General features: G+C 39.1%; 1 protein-coding gene across 11 annotated transcripts in view; it reads left to right on the forward strand.

Annotated features, from left to right (window-relative positions):
• The window catches only part of Spidr (scaffold protein involved in DNA repair), a 245,309-nt gene that overhangs the window by 63,481 nt on the left and 160,531 nt on the right, over window positions 1-21,297 (forward strand). For all 11 annotated transcript variants that reach the window (XR_005879026.1, XR_005879027.1, XM_040751217.1 and 8 more), the window contains one exon: window positions 2,049-2,268. Coding sequence is in view for 9 of the 11 variants with exons in the window: in XM_040751217.1 (XP_040607151.1) it covers window positions 2,049-2,268 (220 nt within the window). In the remaining 2 variants the exon portion in view is untranslated. The remainder of the gene's footprint in view (window positions 1-2,048; window positions 2,269-21,297) is intronic.

Raw genomic sequence — 21,297 nt, forward strand, 5'->3', positions numbered from 1 at the left:
TAGGACTTACTATAACAGTCCTCCAAAAATGAACAGTGTGTTTCATCCCTATGTTTTTATATGTATCGTAATGATAGAACCATGGGTATTTGTGTTCTAATACTACTTTGTACTTCCAAAATTGTTTTCTTTTCATGAACTCTCAGGACTTCTGTGTACTCTAACCACTGAATATTTGTTACTTTTTTCATTCTGGTAAGGTAGTTCCGCATGCCTAGTATGATGCACAGCAAATATTGTAGCTACAAGACCAGGAACCTTTGGCAGCTGACTACCTGGACGTGAGCTGGGTGGCCAGTACTCAATGAAGTAGCTGGTCATGAAGCCCCAGATAGTAACTTCTGTCAGCAAGACACAGGGCAGTTCTTCAGTGTTGAATATACAGCCCCCCCATACAAGCATACTTTTTTTTTTTTTTTTTTTTTTTTTTGGTTTTTACGAGACAGGGTTTCTCTGTATTGTTTTGGAGGCTGTCGGTCCAGCCTAGCCTCGAGCTCACAGGGATCCGCCTGCCTCTGCCTCCCGAGTGCTGGGATTAAAGGCGTGCGCCACCACCGCCCGGCTACAAGCATACGTTTTAAATAACTTTGAAAACATGTCTGAAAATACTCTTTTGGCTACTGTAGTCTCTACATATGCCACTTTCCCCTTTGCTTGTAAAAACCCTAATTTTCTAGCAACTGTTTGACTGCCTTATCCTAGAGAAATATCTAGACCAAAATGACTTTTTTTCAGTTCCCCATTGAAAAGCAACTGCTTTTCATTAAAGATGCATGTGCTGTTCCAGAGTCAGTGTGCTCATTTGTTAGTCAGTGCTTGTCTTAGACGTTTGTCTCGTGCCTCCATTTTTTTCTCACATCATGACCAGGAGCAGTTTGACATTTCACATGCCCATGTCCTTTCCAACTCTGTTTCCTTCCTATCCTTAAGTGAGGCAGGTGCAAATTGTGAGAAGCAGTCGTCATGACCAGTGCCCAGATGAGTAGGTGGTCCAGCTCAGTGTGCCAACCTGTTCTCCAGCTCTTAGTCAGGAGAATGGATAGGAAGCTTGAGACAAAGGAAACAAGCTCATGAGCAGAAGTGAGGGAGGAAGAAGCGGAAACGGAAATGAAACTTGGATTTTGGTCTTTGTGCTGTTGAGAGCCTGGTGACAACTGAGTGTTGTTTGGAAGTCTATTTGTTATTCCCACTTAACTAATTTTATAACTTAAAAATTAAACAGTAATAGAAAAGGATATAATATGTTCATTACTTGTAGCTAATAACACTAGTTTGTTAATCTTTGCCTTTGTGCCCTTGTTTGTATTTTATAGTAAGGATCTGTAATCCCCAGCTTTCCTGAGTCACAGCAGTCTTGGTGTCCCCTCAGAGACATCACCCACCGCCACTTTTCTGTGCCTTCTGTTGTGCTTCCACTTCCAGCTGTCTTCCATTTTGCTGTCTGTGTTAACCAGATTAGCTTTTAATTCAGGATTCTCTTGACCTAGTCTCCCACCTAGCTAGGATCACAGATGACATCTACCACACCCAACATGAAGACTCTGCAAAGATTTTGACTTTTATTGGGAATATTCTGTGTGTTCCACCCCACTACAACGATTTGATCGTATGAGGTGAACCATACACATGCTAGACAAATGTCCTATAACTGAGCTAACACTCCCAGTTCTTTGCACTTTTACATTGGTACAATATGTGTCCGTAACTATTATTGCATTGGTTTGCCTTAGTTTATCCTCTAATTTGCACTTACTGTGCAAGTGACATGATCTGTTTCATAGATGAGAAAATGGAGGAGTTAAAATCTATGTTATTTGGCCAATTCTATAAGAGAGACACTACTGGAATCCAGATCAAATTCTGCCCTTTTAATTTCATACCCCAGACACACAGCAGTCTATGAACTTCCCTGTATTAGTGTCCTTTTTTTGTCACTGGTACACAGTTTCTGACCAGAACAGGTGAGACAGGTATAATTACTTACAAAATATGTAGAATGCTTCTAATGTGTTTTTTCTCCCCCTTCATGTTCTGTCTTCAACTTCTAGGCATAAAATTTGGTGTATTAACTGTGAAAATTCTAGAGCTCCATGAGGAATGTACCATGCAAGTTGCACTATGTGAGCAATTAGCAGGACCACCAACCACCAGTCCTCCCAGAGAAACAGCTCCTAGACTAGGAACCTGCCTGAAGGTTCTCTTTACCAGAGAGACTGCAGACCACCTAAGGGGGCATCCCCAGGACATCATTTATATCTTCCCTCCTTGGTGAGTACAACGAACTGAGAACAACAGTCAGCTGTGCATCTGTTTCATAGTGGAAGACGTATTTACTAGGAAAATTTCTGTGACTTTATCAGAGAAATGCTAAGGGAGGAAAACCAGGGTGCGACATGGGTCTTATGTGACAGAAGTACTGAATTTTGTCCTTTTGGAACCAGGGATTTTATAATTTGAATTAGGGAGCAGAAAAAACAACCACTTGAGGATTTTTATCTAAAGTTGTATGATTTATGGTCTGGCTGTTTTTGTTTTTATTCTTCTTGGAAAAAGAGGTATAGTAAGAGATCTTATGTGACAGTAGGGTAATAGGTGTTGTTTTTCTTGGTAGTTATTTAAGAGGGAAATGAATGGATTAAAACAGCATAGTTTGAACTCTAGGAGCATAAATAATCATTATTGGACCAAAATTTACTAGCAGTTCTAATGTTTGCTTTCTTTTGCTTGGGAGATTAACTTTTACTATGAAAAAAAAACAACTTTATTGCTTTTGATGGATATTAATTATTAACTTTATTGGTAAAAAGTTTCATCTATGAAATTCTTAGATTATTGCATTTGGGATTGGCTACAGATGTTAAACATTAAGCTTACCTTCCACAGAAGTCTTTTAGAGCATCATGGCCAGTGATCGTTTCTGATCACTTGTGATCACTTGTGAAAGGGCCTCAGGCTACTTGTGGATAGGGCACCTGTCTTGTTTCCTTCTTTTTTTTTTTTTTTTTTGATTTATTTATTTATTATGTATACAGTGTTCTGTCTACATGTATCTCTGCATGCCAGAAGAGGGCACCAGCTCTCATTATAGATGGTTGTGAGCCACCATGTGGGTGCTTGGAATTGAACTCAGGGCCTCTGGAAGAGCAGCCAGTGCTCTTCACCCCTGAGCCATCTCTCCAGCCCTCTTGTTACCTTCTTATACCTTTCCTTGTAGATATTTTGTTTTTATTCTTTGAGTGTTTTTTGCTATCTAATTGGAGTGTAGACTTAAGGAGGGTTGGAGAGAGTCTTGTATTTGACCCAGAAATGACATGTAAAATCTAGCTATTTTTATATGCTGTTCCCTGCTGTAAGAAAGGATTTTTCTCTCAAGGAAAAGATTCCAGAATGCTGTGCTAACTGGGGCAAGTGGCAGCATATTTGAATGCTGTCATTAGGCATTTTAGCAAACCTACAGATGTGAAAATATGTGAAATAAAGGTAATGTCATGAATTTCCTCAGAGTCCCTTGGTGTGTCTTCCTTAAAATGGCCACCGCAAAAGAAAGCAGGGTTAGGGGTTGAGCTCAGTGCTGAAGCACCTGCCTGACATGCATAAGGCTTAATTTATTCCCCAGTACTGAAAAAGAGAGAGAGAAGGTGGGTTACAGGGAGGGAGATAGGGAAAGAGCAAGATATATATATATATATATATATATATATATATATATATATATATATATATATATATAATCAATTGATAGGACCTTCATTATGTTTCCTACTTTTGTTTAAAAGGCTTGCTTAACCTTTTGTCTTAATTTTTCTATTGGAATAAGACAGCATAAAAAATTTATCTGAGGCTTCTAGCTCAGAGGATTAGAGTTCATTGCCATCATGGCAGGTAGCATGACAGCAGGCAGGCAGGCATGGCACTGACAAAGTAACTTTGGGATCTCATGAGACAGACTCAGAATGGAAGGATCTTTTGAAACTTCAAAGCCCACCCCCACACCTTCTCCTAAGGCCATATCTCCTAACTCTTCCCAGTCAGTTCCACCAACTAGACCAAGAATTCAAATGTATGAGTTTTTGGAGTCCATTCTCCTTTAAGCCACCACACCCCTAAAATCCACACAGCCTAAGTAGCCATCAACATAGAGCAGCTTAAATGATAGTGGTATAGGATGTCTCCATTTCTAGAACAATGTCCCTATCACAAAGAACAGGTCAGTATTCAAGGTGCCCCAGGGAAGGAGAAGCCATAAATTTCATAGACAGGTGAGACAGTCCAGGTGTCCTGGGCTGTGCAAGCAGTACTATTACCTTGGTCATCCTCTCAATGCCTACTGATAAATTCATACAGCTGCTTAGTCTGCCTTAACAAAATGCTAACTCATCTTGTTAAACAAATAGAAATAAAAATAAAATAGAAATTTATTTTTCCCAATTATGGAAGATGATGGCCAAGGTCAAGGTACCAGCAAGATAGATTTCCTCTGAATCTTCTCTTCTTGGCTGTTGTAGCATCACCCACTTGGTGTCATCTTTCAGGATCTTTCCTGTTTGTGTTTACCCCTTGTGTCTATCCATACACAAACTTCTCATTGTCTTAGAACCTGTCAGATTCAGTTGAGCCCACCCTGCAACCTGACTTTGACTTAACTTCCTTTTAGTGCCCAGGGCCTGGGGCGTCAACACAGGAGCTTTGTAGGGACTTAGTTCAGCCCTTATACCTACTGTGAGAGTGAACATGTTTTCTGTTGAGTAGTTTAATTCTGTGGCCAGGTAAACCAACTGATTTTTCTGTCTCTACATGGCCCAAAGGATCTTAAAAAGCAGTGTCGTGAGGAGCTTCTTAAACTGTATTATATATTATTATAGAGAGACTAAGAATTTTTAAAACCATTTGCATATGTTATCTGTGAATGTTTGGGTACTGTCTGTGCATGAATGCAGTTTCCCTCAGAAGCCAGAAGAGGGAATCTGATTCCTGAGAGCTGGAGTCATAGGCAATTGTGAGCCTCCCTGCCTGGGTGCTGGGAATCCAACTTGGGTCATCTGTAAGAGCAGTAGGAAGTCTTAACTTCTTGAGTCATCTTTCCAGCCTCTGAAATTGTAATGGTCTCCCTCTGTTGCAAAGAGAAACTTCCTTGATGAGGAGTGAAGGCTACACTTACCTGTGGGTATAAGGACAAATGTTTATAGATTATTGTTAGGTACTATGCTAGTTTGATGAATTAGTGGTTGTGGGTTCTCCTTCAATAACCATGACTCCACTAGCTAGGTTTCTACTACCAGGCATGGTCTTCTAGTTATGCAGGTCTTTAGTCCAATTAGAGAGCAATTAGATAGTGCCAAGGTAAATATAGAAGAATGGAAGGGGACAAGTGATCTGATAGGGAAACAGGAAAGGAAGCCTCCTTAGGAAGGGAGAGGGGGAATAAATACAGGAGAAAAAGGGAGGGAGGCCAAATAACAAGATGAATGGCTGAAAAATTCACAAGGAATCATACTATTAACTATATACCTAAAATGCTACAACACGTAACTTAGGTAGAAATATACTATTGCACCCATAGGATTATAATGCCATCCTGGTTCATTAGCTTCATTGCTAGATAGGACTGTAGGTTGCATCCCTCCTTTGGAAGCTTGCATGCTGCCTTTCTGGTACCATGAAAGCTAGTCTGCAGGGAGGAGGCTTTCAGGTCAGTTCCATCTTAGGGAGCTCTGAGTTCTGTTTCTCAAGTGCATGATGTCTTCAGTAATAGGGTATTTTATTTGCAGAAGTGAGGCCTTGATATTTAAAGTTATTATTGAAGTGTGTGTTGTATTGTAGTCATCATGTTACTGAATTTTTGTGTTGTTTGTGTCCTCACTGTTTTTTTTTTTTCCCAGACAGGGTTTCTTTGTATTGTTTTGGAGGCTGCCCTGGAACTCACTCTGTAGACCAGGCTGGCCTTGAACTCATAGAAATCCGCCTGCCTCTGCCTCCTGAGTGCTAGGATTAAAGGCGTGTGCCACCAACACACAGGGTATTTGGGATTTTAATGGTTATGATTCATATTTCTTTCTATAATCTCTCTGTTCTGTTCATCTATCCTGTCAGCACAAAATAAAGCTTCCTGTGCTTTTCTTTAGATTCAGTTTTTTTTTTTTTTGGCTATAATTTTTTTAGGCTTTTTATGTCATGGAAAAACTTTGTTCCTCTTTCAATTAAAGCAGATAGGTTTTCTGGATAGTATTAGTAGGTAGTTAGATTGATATTAGTATAGTTAGTATTTTGGTATTAGTATAGGATGGCCGTCATAGTCTTTTAGGACTTGAAATGTATTGCTCCAGGCTGTTCTGGCTTCTAAAGTTTCCTTTGAGAAATCAACAGTTATTCTGATGGGTTTTCTTTTATATGTCACTTGTGGTTTTTTGTTTGTTTGTTTTTTCTCTTTTGTATTTTGTTGTATAGCTAGTGTTTTGAATATGATATGCTGTAGGGATTTTCTTTTCTGGTCTTGTCTATTTGTCTGTGATTCTTATCTGTATGGGTGAGTCTTTAGTTTGGTACAGTTTTCTTCTGTGACCTTGTCGGAGTTCTGCTCTATGCCATTGACTATCTTCTTTCTCACCAATTCCTTTATTTAGAAGATTTGGATTTCTCATGGTGTGCTACATGTCCTTTGTGTTCCTTTTCCATGGCTTAATTTTTTAAATGTTCCTTTCTTTTTTGGTCTAAATTACCTATTTTTATCTTTGAGACCTCTTATTATGTCTTCTGCTTGATTCATTTCTTCTCGTAAAGCTTTCTTTTGAATTTTGTAGTTGGACCATTGGGCTTTTCAATTCCAACTTCATTTCAGCTTGAGTCCTCTCTACTGTTTATTTGTCTATTCAGTTTTCTTTTCAAGTCCTGGATTCTGTGTCATTTCCATCAGCCTTATGTTTGTATTTTCTTTTTCAGAAGTTTACTCTCATTATTCTCCTTTTCCTTGAATTTCTGGAGCTGTTTCTTTGTGTCTTTTTTTAAGCCTGCTTTCTTTGAGGTGGTTTATGATGATTATTTTGATTTCGATACACTGGAGTTGATCTGCATAATTCTCATTGGGTAAGCATTCTGTAGGACCGGTAGGTTTAGAGAGAAGATAGTGTCTTGTTCATTAATATTGTTGGTATTCCTGCAGCGAGATCCATGCACAAGGACGTTGTTAGTTCTGAGTATGTTATGGATGAAGCAGGGTCAAGGAGACGGGGAGATGTTCGGGAAGGTTTAGTCTAGAGGTTGGACATGGCTTGAATTGAATGGAATCTGGTAGACAGAGACAGGACTGGTGTACAGGTTGTGCTTCTTGCTCTGTGGTGAGGACAGGGAAGGATAAGCCAGGCTGATGCACTGCTTATGTGACTAAGACATAATCTGGTAGATTGTAAAAAAGATGTTCATGAAAAGGTCAGAGGTACTGAGCAGACTAGACTCTCTGCATGGTTGTGGAATGTCTGGGTATGGAATGTGGTGGTGGAGGCAGTTCAGAGGGTCTTGTGGGTGTATGAAGATAGGGTAGGTTCTGACGGAAGCCTAGATATTGTCTGTTATTCAGGAAGAGGACTAGGCAGGGGCACAGGATGTCTAACCCACTGGGAGCCTGGAGATCAGCTGCAGAAAGGTGCTAGTGATCAGATAGGCTGGGGCACTGGCTGCAAGACCCAGAATAGATCTGGTGGGGTTCAAAAAACAAGTAGGTGTATTGGAGCGTATTCACCAGGCTACACTATGGTGAGGATCTGGCAAGTCTGGGTATGGTGTGGGGAGGTAGTGTACAAAGGGTAGGCAATTCCTGGAAGAAGTCTAAATGTTGGCTGTGGTGCAGGAGGAGGTGATGTGATTGGGCTGGGGTAAGGGATTGTGCACCCTGCGGTAGCTATTACAAATTACCAGTGGCCAGATTGGGCTAGGATATTTGCCTGTGGGACTCAGGCTAAATCTGGGACTTTGTGGAAAAACAATTATGGGTTATAGGTGGTATTCACCAAGCTAGAACCTGAAGGGGGATATACAGAGTCTGGGTATGGAATCAGGTGGTAGAGGCAGCCTCAGTTGGCTTTTTCTAATTATTTGCTTATCTACTCTTTATAAGACTCTGTGTTCCACATATACTCATATAATTGTGTTTGTATTGTTTCTTAATGTGTAGGGTTTCTTTAAATAGTTTTGATAATGTGGTCATGAATTCCTTCAGTTTGTGATTTTTATGGAAGAACTTTATTTTGTTTTCAATTCTGAGGGGTAACTTTTGGATATACTGTGCTGAAAATTATTGTTTAGGCCTTGGAATACATTATTGCATGTCCTGCTGGCCTTCAGTTTCTGCTGAGAATCAGCCAGCATTTTTGTGACTTCAAGTGTTTTCAGGATTCTTTCTTGCAATTTTCAGTAGTCTCTATTTTGTGCTTTTGAAACCAACAATATAACTTTGAGAGTTTATTTTCTACTTATAACTGCTTAAGCTTCTGTATTCTTCCCATAAGTAAATGTCCTTGTCTTTCCCAACATTTGGAAACTTTTTATTTCTTTGCATCTGTTTGCTGTACTTTTACCCTACTTACCTGTTCCTTTGTCTAAAGTGTCCCAAAGGTTTTAGATTAACCCTCCCTCTTTTCCTCCCTTCCTCCCTCCCTCCTTCCCTCCCTTCCTCCCTCCCTCCTTCCCTCCCTCTTACCTGAGTGTGATAATTCATCAGCTTGTCTTCTGCTTGATTTAGTCTTTTGGTGGGGCTTTCAAGTAAGGTTTTGTTGTGTTTGAATTTTGACTTACTTAGCTTTTCATTTGTTATTTCTATTTATTTTTGCAATCTATTGAAATATTTTATGTCCCATGTCTTACTTAGGGTTTATAGTGCTGTGAAGAGACACTGTGACCAAGATAACTCTTATAAAGGAAACTATTTAATTGGGTCTGGCTTATATTTTCAGATGTTTAGTACATTAACATTCTGGCAGGATCCTGATGGTGTCATATAGGCAATCATGGTGCCTGCCTGATGAGGAGCTGAGAGTTCCATATCTTGATCTCTAGTCTTTGGTGACATATTGTTTATGATCTAATAAAGCTTGCCTGGAGATCAGAATTCAAAGCTAGCCACAGCCATAGAAGCTGGGCAGTTGTGGCACACACCTTTAATCCCAGGACTTGGGAGACAGAGGCAGATGGATCTCTGTGAGTTCAAGGCCATATGACAGTGAATCCATCTAAAAGAGAAACAGAGCTCATGCCTTAAATCCTAGCACTAGGGAGAATATAAGAAGCTCAGTGCAGTCTCAGGAGCATTCTGAGATTTGGTGGAGAGGAGTACAGTCTGGAGATGAAATCTGAGGTTTGGTGGATCACCCCTTTGGTCTGAGCATTGGTGGAGGTGAGAACTCTCAAGTTGATGGCTGCTTTGCTTTTCTGATTTTCATCTTTAACCTCAGTGTCTGTCTCTGGGTTTATATTATTAGTGCTACTGTAGTTAGCAGAAGAGACCTGTGTACTAGGTATAGTTTGAGCATATATAAGACCTCTAAGTCTACCTTTACAGTGACACACTTCCTCCAACAAGACCACACTTACTCCAACAAGGCCAGACCTCCTAACTGTGCCACTCCCTATGGCCAAGCATTCAAACACGTGAGTCTATGGCAACATCCCTTTCCCAACCATCACACCCTGTTTTGTTAATTCAGCTATTTATGTCTTCATTGAATTCAGTACTCATTTTTAAAATTAGCCTTTGGATTTTTTTTTCCTTCATCCACCTCTTGGACTTGAAAGGTTAGGACCTTTTGAAGAAGTCATGTCACATTACCTTACCTTTTGAGTACTTCTGGTGTTGTGTTGCCCAATTTTTGTTGTAAATATCTCTTCCACTTTGATACAGTGGTTTCATTGAATAGCTTTTCTAGAGGGCTTCATGTTTATTACCATTCACAGAAACCAAAATAAGATATAACAACAGTATGAGAAAAAAACCACATACATAGCATATTATGATTTTTTAATCTTCATTTTTAGCCTATCTGGATTTAGATATAGATACACACATCAGAATGTAGCTCCAGGGATCTTTCCAGAAAGGTTTAGCAGAGAAGAGGAGACTTAACCTAGGGTTTCTTGGGTACCATTCCATGATGAGTGAGACCACATAAAGTGACTGTTGGTGCAGTATGGTCAGCTGCCTCCATTCCTGCATCTATGCCTTCCTGCCATGGTACGCTAGACCCTTAAACTGTAAACCGAAATAAACCCTTCCTTTTTAAAATTGTTTTTGCTGGGTATAATGCTGGGTCACAGTGTTAAGAAAATTAACTAATACGACAGGCGTTAGTGGTACACACCTTTAATCCCAGCATTCAGGAGGTAGAGTTTGAGACCAGCCTGGTCTACAAGAACTAGTTCAGAACAACCTCCAAAGCCACAGAGAAACCCTGTCTTGAAAAACCAAAAAAAAAAAAAAAAAAAAAAAAGGAAAGAAAGATAATTAAATTAACTAATACAGAAAACCAATTAGAAAAAAATTACTGTATCATCAATAGCAATTAAAGGAAAGCAGCAAAAAATAATATAGAATCAATCTAAAAGTATTTACCATTAAGTTGTAAGAAATAAAAATAAAATGGTGAAGCAAAATGGGGGCAGGAAAAGGAAAGGAAGGCAGCAAGGATGGAAAAAATGGGTGGCTTGAGAATGAAAGATAAAAAAGAAGAATTCAAATATTAATTTAAATTATTTTGAAGGTAACTAAGTTAGATAAAAATAAAGAAAAATAAGTCATAAGACCTCTGTGCTGTAGAACTTTCATTGGAACAGCTTCTTTCCAAGTTTTCTGGTATTGGAATCTTCCAGGTTATATGGTGTCTGGGGTTGGTTGTCATTTCTCTCTGTTCCCGCCAGACAGTTGTTGATGTCTGAGAGCTGAGAGCAGGGCAGTCAATGGTGTGTTGTCAGTAACAAGGCTACACTTTCTGTAGAAATGTTACAGGTTTGCTTATTTGCTAAACCCAATGAGTTTTAGATCCTGTGGGCCTTCACATGTGTCCTTCCCAGTCTGCATAACATGAGGTGGTGTGAATTGCTTTCTGTAAATGTGAAGACCAAACAGATTATTGAATTCTTCAGTAGCTTTGTGAAGTCATGTAAAGTCAGAACTGAGCAGTTCATAGGCCTCTGACTCATTCCTAGAAAGAAAATTCAGCCACTGAAGAGAACTGCAGAAACTGAGCACATCATTGCCTTCAGGCTGCACATTCTCCAGTGCTGTACCAGCAGTAATTGTAGGTCAGGAGTCTGGTTCAAAGGCATCAGAGTCACTTACCAAACACTGTCCTATCAATAGCTCAGGAGGTTTTCCTCTTTCTATGATGGTCTTTTGTGTCCATTTCCCACTCTCAACACTGACAGGATACACCCTGGGTAGTGATGATCATGCTTTCTGAACCCAAGAATATTCCACTCTCAGGTAATAGGCCTCTTCCTGAAATGGATCCCGCAGACAAGACAAATGCCTCAGTGAATTTCTTCTCTGGAGCTAGAGAACAACTCGGGAGGACTCACTTTCAGACTAAATCTTCATGCAAAGATTTCTCTGTGGCTGCGACAGCCAATGTACTGTTATTAGGACCACCTTTACTGATATTATGCTTGCAGTGTCAGGTTCTGCTCTCTCTTAGGGCAATGAAAATTGTCTGTCAAACAAAGCTGTCATTAATGGAAATTGTTAGTTAATAATTTAAATGATGAAAATGAGCATTATTGGATGTACCCTAACAACAAATATTGTTTAAAGAGTCTCTCTTAGACTAAAATAGAAAAATAGTGACATCTTGAAACCAAAATAAAAAAGACAATAGTAATATTACTGTTTTGGAGGGTTTTGTTTGTTTTGGGTTTTGGAGACAGGGTTTCTCTGTGTACTCCTGGCTGTCCTGGAACTTGCTTTGTAGACCAGGCTGGCCTCGAACTCAAAGAAATCCACCTGCCTCTACCTACTAAGATTTGGGATTAAAGGTGTGTGCCATCACTGCCCAGCATTAGAAAATGCTGGTAAAAATAGATATAGATATAGTTTTGATACTGTTTATGTTTTTGTCACATATGATTATGCAAATGCATTCTATACTAATTATAAATTTATGTTAATGAGTGTATAACATATAAAGAGTAATCTGTGACAATAACAACATGAAGAAAAGAGGGATAGAGATGCATAAGCAGAATTCTTGCATACTATTGAAACTTGGTATTAGCCAAAATAAGTTCTTAGAGTTGTAGAACATTGCTTTGAATCCCAAAGATAAGAACTGAGAAGATGACTAAGGTCCATTAGATGGCTCAACAAGTAAAAGTGCTTGATGTGGAAGTTTGACAACCTAGTTCCATGCTTGGAAACCACAAAGGAGGAACTGGCTTTATTTTTTTCCCTTATATTGAATATAGTTTTTAAAAAAATTCTCTTACACAGTATGTCCTGATTACAACTTCCCTTCCCTGTACTCCTTCCAGTTAATCTCTACCTACCCTCCTATCCAAATCCACTCCCATGTGGGATGTCCTGTATTCTTTGAACACGTGTTGCTTTTGTTGGTTGATGAATAAAGCTGTTTTGGCCTAAGACAGTAAAATATAGCTAGGTGGAAAATCCAAACAGAGATTGAGAAAGAAAGAAGGCAGTCATGGAGGTGCCATTTAGCTGCCAAAGGTGTAAGATGCCAGAACATTACCTGTAAGTCATAGCCACATCATGATACACAGATTATTAAAAACGGGTTTATTTATAAGAGAGAGCTAGCCAGTAATAAGGCTGAGCCATTGGCCAAACAATTATATTTAACATTAGCCTCTGAGTGATTATTTTATAAGCAGCTGTGGGGATCCAAGAATGGAAAAGAAATGGGTTCAGGGGGACCAGTGGGACAGAGAAAAACATTCAGCTATATCATTCCCTTTCTGTCTTCCATTAGAAAAGAACAGGTCTCTAAAATGTAACAGCCATAAATAACAAAATATAATAAGATAAAACAAAAATCATCACATTGAGGCTGGACACAAGGCAAACCAACAGGAAGCAAAATCCCTACGAGTAGGCACAAGAATCAGAAACCCACTTATTCACACATTCAGGAGTCCCATTAAAATACTAAAACTGAAAGCTATAATATATATTCAGGGGATCTAGTGCAGATCTGCACATGCCCTGTGCTTGCTTATTCAGTTTCTGTGAGTTCATTGATGACTGAGTAAAGTTTTGAATTATGGGTATAGCAGAATATCATTAGGAGTCATTTTATCCCCTCCCTCCCTCCATTCCCCCCCCCCTCCCATGGTTCTTGGTCACTAAGCAGTGTTGAGTTTGGATTTTATCTTGTGGAGTGGACATTAAGTCAAATCAGGCATCAGCTACTCCCATAAACTTTGTGCAACCATTGTCCTAGCATATTTTGCAGCAGGACAGCATTGTAGATCAAAGGTTTTGTGACTGGGTTGATTGCTCTTTAGGTAGCTGCTGAGTACCTTCCCATAACAAAGACACTAGAATGTAGGGGCAAAGGTTCTATGTAGGTGCTAGCTCAAGGTCTCCATGTTCAATGAGTTGTGTGGATGTTGTCTTCGGCAATGGGTCTTGCTGTCAGTTTGTGGAAAGCAACCTATTGCCTTGGCAACAGCCTGGGTTGTTTGGGGATTTCCATGGGAATACTTTGGCCAACAATACACTTGGAAACAGCACAATTGGGTGTAACCAAGTCCTGGTATCAGGAGCTTTGTTTGGTGACAATAGATGGCCATTTGGGACTCCATCTCCCTTGTTATTTTAAGACTTCATTTGGATTGTCTTCATGTTATAGGATGTTTACACTGCACTAGGTTCCTGTGCTACCTTTCAAAAGCCTCTCAGTTGTAGTTGGAGAGAACTGATTTTAAAAAGTTGTTCTCTGACATTTACCTGTGTACCATGACTTGCATGTGCTTATGTTCTACACACTCACACACTAATAATGATGATGATAATGATGATGATAATAATAACAATAATTTTTTAGAAAGTAAAAAGGAAGCAATACAGTAAAAATTTAGAACAAAGAAATTTTAAAATGTTACAAAAATAAAAACAGTAATAGAGTAACTGAAGAACAAAAAAGAATATTACATAGAGCAAACTATTAATAAAGTGACAATGAACTTTTTATAAATGATTACCCTAAATGTGAATGAATAAATCTGAACTTTTTTTAAGTTTAAATTAGAAACAAGGTTGCTTTCACATGTCAATCCCAGGTCCCTCACCCTTTCCCTCCCCTCCCATACCCTCGTGAGGCCCTCCATGGGGGTGTTCATAGTCTGTCATTTCATCCAGGGCAGGGCCTAGACCCTCCCCGAAGAGTCTAGGCTGAGTGCATCTCTCATTGTGGGATGGGCACCCAAAGTCCATTTGTATGACAGGGATAAATACTGATCTACTACCCAAGGCCCCATAGATTGGCTAGGCCTCCTCACTGACACCCACATTCAGGAGGTCTAGATCAGTCCCATGCTGGATTCCCAGCCATCAGTCTGGGATTCAAGAGCTAACCCTTGTCAGGTCAGCTGTTTCTGGGGGTTAAACCAGCCCAGTCTTAACCTCTTTGCTCATCAGTCCTCCCTCTCTGTCACTGGGTTCCTTGAGTTCAGCTCAATGTTTAGCTGTGGCGACTGCCTCTGCTTCCATCAGTCACTAGTTGAAGGTTCTGTTTCCCAGACTCTGGCAGTGAGATTACAAGCTGGCACTTCCCTGATCCATGTCTAAAATCCATATATGAGAGAGTACATACTGTGTTTGTCTTTTTTATGACTGGGTTACCTCACTCAGGATGGTTTCTTCTAGTGCCATCCATTTGCCTGCAAATTTCAAGATTCCATTTTTTTCTGCTGAGTAGTACTCCATTGTGTAAATGTACCACAATTTCTTTATCAAAAAAGAATGAGCAATCAGTGGTCATTAATATCCCTCAGTATTAATGATCTTAACTCGCCTGTAAAAAGACACAGGCCAACAGAATGGATTGGAAGACAGAACCCATCATTCTGCTGCATACAAGAAACACACCTCAGCCTCAAAGATAGACATTACCTCAGAGTTAAAGGTTGGGAAAAGATTTTCCAAGCAAATGGGTAGAATCCTAATATCTAATAAATTAGACTTTAAAATAAAATCAATCAAAAGAGATGAAGGAGGTCATTTCATACTCATCACAGAAGAAATCCACCAAGATGAAGTTTCAATTCTGAAGTCTATGCCCCAAATACAAAGGCATCCACGTTCGTAAAAGAAACATTACTAAAACTCAAATCACATATAAAGCCCCACACACTTATAGTGGGAGACTTCAACACCCCACTCTTACCATAGACAGGATTACCAGACAGAAACTTAACAAGTCTGGACTTTTAATGCCATTTTTACTCATTCTTTGAGAGTTTCATACAATATATTTTGATCTTTCCTTTCCCTCAACTGCTTCAAGATCCTGCCCTACCTTCTTCCCCACCAACTTCATGGTTTTCCCTCTCACTTAACAAGCATAGAGTGCATTTTATGATATCTGACTCCTACTGAGCATAGAGGCTGCCCTGGGTTGTGGTGCCTATTCCCAGTGTTGCTCTAATGAAGAAAACTGAATTGTGAATTGCTTGTTAACTATTCCCCCTTCTCTTGCCTCCTCGAAAAGTGCTGTTTCCTTGAAGTCATTCACTTTGGGCTTTTATAATCTTTCTACCCTCTCTTCCATGTAGATCCTTGGAGAGAGAGAGAGAGAGAGAGGGAGAGAGTTATGATATAGACATCCTATTCAAGACTGAGCATTCCAGTGTCTCTTTTCTGTATAGTCAACCGTTGTAGGTTTCATGGTTAATTGCCATCTACTGCAGGAAGAAGCTTCTATACTGAGGGCTGAGTGATGTGTTGATTCATGGGTATAGAAATATGTCATTAGGAGTTTGTTTATTGTTATGTTCCTTTAGCATAATAATTGTAGCAGGTTTTCTCCTAGGACCCATTGTTAGCGTAGTTGACAGTGTGGTATAATTTCCATATTCTGGAGCAGCTTCCACATCTAATCAAAAAGTAGTTAGTTACTCTGGTTAACACTCTTGGTAGATTGTGCACCTGTGTACTTCACAGGCAGGTTGTTACTATAGTTTACAGGTTGACGACTGGGTGTGGCTGATGATTCTTTTCCTCCTTTGGTAACTTGTAAAGTACTTCCCCATTAGGGGTGATGATTCCAGTTGAATACCAGCTAGTTTTCTCCATGTTCTGTGATGTAAGTATGTGATGTCTTCAGTAATAGGGTCTTACCATCAAATTGTGGAGAATTCAATAGTACTAATAGCCTGTAATGTAGTGGTGGTGATTTGGTGTGGTGTGGTGGTGGTGCTGCTCCTGCTAGGGGACCCACTTGGCCAATAACTCAAAAAGGTGAAACTCTTTCCTGGTACTGGAGCTTTTATTTGTTAGCATATGATTTCTAGTTGGAAGACAATCTGCCCCCCATTATTTAATGCTACCGTTTAAATTCCTTTCCTCTATGCATGTATTTTAGGAAGCTTCTTCAGTGGCAGGTTTCTATATGGCTTTAAAAATGATCTTTAGTGTTAATTATCCATTCCCTCCTATACTCTGTTTTCCCTTCCCACACTCCCTTTAATTCTCTCCTTTGTCTGCTGATTGATAACACTATATTTTATTTCTCTTTTCTTGAAAGAACCCCTTCTACCCTCTGGTCCATTACTAACCCTAACCTAGCCTCTGTGCATTCTAAATGAAACCTACATATCTAAAGCTTAAAAACTAACATCCACCATATGGCATATAATATTTGTCTTTCTAGGGGTGGATTACCAAACTCAGGATGATTGCTTCTAGCTTGATCCATCTACCTTCAGATTTCATAATTCCACTGTTCTTAACAGCTGAATAATGTGTAAATACATCACATTTTCATTATCCATCAGTTGATGGGCATTTAGGCCGTTTACGTTTCCTGGCTATGGTGAATAGAACAGCAATGGACATGTCTGAGTATGTATCTCTGTAGTAAATTGTAGAGTAGTGTAATCTGTATCATAGAGTAGACCTGTTTCTAGCTTTCTTCCCCCTCCCCCCCCCCCGTCTTAGAATCTCCACTGATTTAAATAGCAGTTGTAGCCCTTTACACTTTCACCAGTAATGGATAAGTGTTCCCTTTACCCTGTATCCTTGAGAATATCTGATTTTTTGGAATTATTATTAATCTTGTTCATTCTGACTATATAAACTGACATCTCAAAGTAGTTTTAATTTGCATTTCTCTGATGGCTAATGTTTTTCAGTCATTTGCTTTTCATATTTTATTTCTGTGTCTCATGATTTAATTGGATTTGTTTTCTTGGAATTCAGATTATTTTAGTTCTATATTTTATATACTAACCCTGTCAGGTGTGTGTATATACTTGTATATGTATGTATATATACTGTTTTAAGTCTTACATTGAGGAATTTGATCCATTTGGAGTCAAGTTTCACTTAAGGTGAGAGATGGGCTCTGATTTCATTTTTTACATGAAGCTATCCAGTTTGATCATCGTCATCTATTGAAGATGCTGCTGTCTTTCTCCAGTTTGTACTTTTGGTTTCTTTGTCAGAAATTAGGTATCCGAAGGAGTATGGACTTATAGCTGGGTCATCAGTTATATTTTTTGACCACCATGTTTGTTTTTATGCCAATATCATGCTGTTTATACTACTAAAGGTCGGTAGTGCAACTTTAAATCTGGGATGGTGATATCTCCATCATTTCTTTTGTTATTCAGAACTGTTTAGCTAGATTTTTGCTGTTGTTGTTGTTTTTGTTTTTATATGAAGCATCTGATTTTTTCAATTTTTTGAGAATTGTATTGGATATTTTGTTGAGGATTTTGGTTGGGGCTGCATTTAATCTGGAGATTGCATTTGTAGGTTGTCCATTTTCACAATATTAATCCTGCTGATCCATGTTCATGCAGTTCCTGTTATACAAGTATTTCACTTCCTTGGTTGGGAGTTATTCCAAGAATTTTTTTTTTGAGGCTGTTGTGAAGGTTAGTCTTTCTGATTTTTTTCCTTCTGTATAAATGCCATTTGTATAGAAGAAGGCTACTGATTTTGCATGTTAATTTTTTGCATTTTTTATTTTTTAATATTTTACATTTCAACCACAGTTCTTTCTACCATACATCTCCCCATGCCTTCCCAGCACGCCCCCCCCATTCCATTACTCATCACGAATAAGGGCTCCCATGAGGAGGGAACATAGTCTGGCACAGTAGGTTGGGGCATGGCCAGGCCCCTCTCCCATGCATTAATGCTGAACATGGGTGTGGGCTTCAACAATCTAGGTCATGTACCGGGATTACATTGTGGTCTTACTAATAGGGGCCCATCTGATACGCCAAGCTTCACAACTGTCTCCCACATATGGAGGGCCTAGTTCAATCCTCTGGAGTCTCCACAGTTGTAGGTCTAGAATTCATGAGTTTCTGCAAGCTTGCTTCAGCTGTCTCTGTAGGTTTCTCCATCATGGTCTTGGCCTCCCTTGCTCATGTATCCCCAACCTCCTGTCTTTGACTGGATTCCTGGAGCTTGGCCTAGTTCTTGGTTGTGGATCTCTGCATCTGGTTCCGTCAATTACTGGATGAAGGCTCTATGATGATAGTTGGGGTATTCATCAATCTGATTACCCAGGTAGGCCAATTCAGGCATCCTCTCCACTATGCTAGGAGTCTTAGCTGGGCTCCTCTTTGTAGATTATTGAGGGTTGTCCTAGCACCAAGTTTCTCCCTAAGCCTATGGTGGCTCTCTCTATTAAGAGAAGTCTTTCATTGCATCCCTCCACACCTTGGCCATCTCATTCTCTCCTGTTCTCATGCCCCCTCCCAGCCCCTTTAGCACCCCCACCCCCAATTTACCCTGTAGATCTCATCTGATTTCCCTCCTGTGTCCCTCTTAGGTTCCTCCTTGTTACCTAGCTTCTCTGGAGCTGTGAATTATAGTCTGGTTATCCTTTGTTTTACGTCTAATATCCACTTGTGAGTGAATACATACTGTGTTTGTCTTTCTGAGTCTGGGTTACCTCTCTCAGGATGGTTTTTTTTTTTCTGTTTCCGTTCATTTGCCTGAAAATTTCATGAGGTCATCATTTTTATAGCTGAGTAGTACTCCATTGTATAAATGTACCACATTTTCTCTCTCTCATTTTTTCATTAACTGAAGTTGAGAGAAAACATGTGGCATTCTCCCCTAATATAATGTGTTTTAAGTCCATCCAATTACCTTCATATTTCATGATTTTACTTTTCTGTACAGATGATTATAGTACTCATTGTATATATGTACACATCTCCATTATCCATTCATCTGTTGAAGGACATTAAGCTGTTTCATTTCCTTCCCAATGTGAATGAGCAGTCATGAAAATATGGAACAAGTTCCTGTCCAGTAGATTGTCAAAATTCTTTGGGCTTACACCATAGAGTGGTGTACTGGTTCATAGGGAGGATGCATTTTTAGGTTTTTGTTTTTCGTGAGGATTCTTCATACTGATTTCTAGAGTGGCTGCACTAATTTGAATTCCTACCAAAAGTGGATGCAGGCCCTTCCTTTCACCTCCCTAGCATTTGTTGTCATTTAGTATTTGGTTTGTTTTATTTTTTTGTCATTCTGACTGGGATGAGATGAAATCTCAAAATTGTTTTAATTTACATTCCAGTAATTGCTATGGATAACGAGTGTCTTTTGGAGTATTTCTTACACATCTTCATTTCTTCTATTGGGAACTCTTGTTTATATTCCTGCAGGCTGCCCCCCCCATGCCATTTAAGTCATGATTTGGGGTTGTCTCATATTCATAGCTATCCTGTGTTTTGGCTGAGTGGTCTTTTAACCAGCAGATTGACATCCTAGACCTAATGTAATTGGTTAATTTTTCCCTTGATTTTTTGTTTCTTGAATTCTTTATATATTATAATTACCAATTTTCAGTCAGATGTATAACAGGCAAAGATTCTCCCTTGTTATCTGGATTTTTTTCTTCACTTGTTTCCTTGGCTGAACAAAAGCTTTTTAGTTTTATGAGGTCTCACTTGTCAGTTGTTGTTAATTCCTGGAAAAATGGAGACCTGTTCTGAAAGTACATTCCACACCTATATCTTGTAGGGTACTACCTACATTTTCATCTAGTAGTTTTGGAATTTTAGGCTTGAATTGAGGTATTTGATGCACTTGGAGCTAATTTTTGTGCACCTTAAAAGAGTCTAATCTCAGTCTTTGTCTTACACATGGACATCCAGTTTTCCCAACCCCATGTATTAAGGGTGCTGCCTTTTTCCAGCATCTTTTTTTTTCTCTTTTTCAAATTTCTGTTATTAGGTATCCTTGTGTTTTAGTGTTCTGTTTTATTCCATTGGTGCACATGTCTACTTTTGTACCAGTACCATATTGGTTTTATTATTATAGCTCTATAATATATCCTGAAGTCTGGAATGGCACCCTTCCAGTGTTATTCTCCTTGTTCAGAATTGCTTTGGCTCTTACTGGTGTTTTCTGCTGCCATATGAACTTTGAATTTTTAAAAATTTTTGTAAAGTATATTTGGATTTTTGATTGGGATTACATTGAATATATAAATTGCTTTTGGTAGGATGATCAATTTCACAATTTTAATTCTATTACTCCATGGATTTTTGATGCCTATTTTCTAAAGTCTTTCTTAATCTCTTTCTTCAGAGATTTGAAGTTTTAATTATAGGGATCTTCTACCTTTTAGGTTAGGTTTATTCCAAACTGTTTGATTTTTTTTAATGTTTCTGTACATGAGAATGTGTCCATGATCTCTCTCAGTGTTTGTTGTTGATGTATAGAAAGCTTACTGGTTTTTGTAAGTTAGTAACCTAGGCCAGCCAGAATGTAGAGTTGAGACTCTGTCTCAAAAAAACCAAAACAATAAATAAAATAAAGTGAAACAAAACAGCCATCAGTGTAATGTATAGATCACTTGATTATTTGACTATGAGCTGGTAGGAATTTGTCCCTTAATCCCCCAGCAACAATTGCTCCCAGATTCACTTGTTAAGTACTAAGAAAATGAGTTTTTGAAACACAGCAATATTATTGTGTGTAGCTCAGTTGTAGAATACTTGCTGTGTTTGTTTATGCCCTGGGTCCTATCCCTGTATTACATAACAAAGAAAATTCCAGTATAAACAGAGGAGAGACTCATGAAGCCCCCCCCCCATTTGAGGACC

The sequence above is a fragment of the Mesocricetus auratus genome, unplaced genomic scaffold (genome assembly GCF_017639785.1).
Source record: "Mesocricetus auratus isolate SY011 unplaced genomic scaffold, BCM_Maur_2.0 Super-Scaffold_100008, whole genome shotgun sequence".
Classification (NCBI taxonomy): Eukaryota; Metazoa; Chordata; class Mammalia; order Rodentia; family Cricetidae; genus Mesocricetus; species Mesocricetus auratus.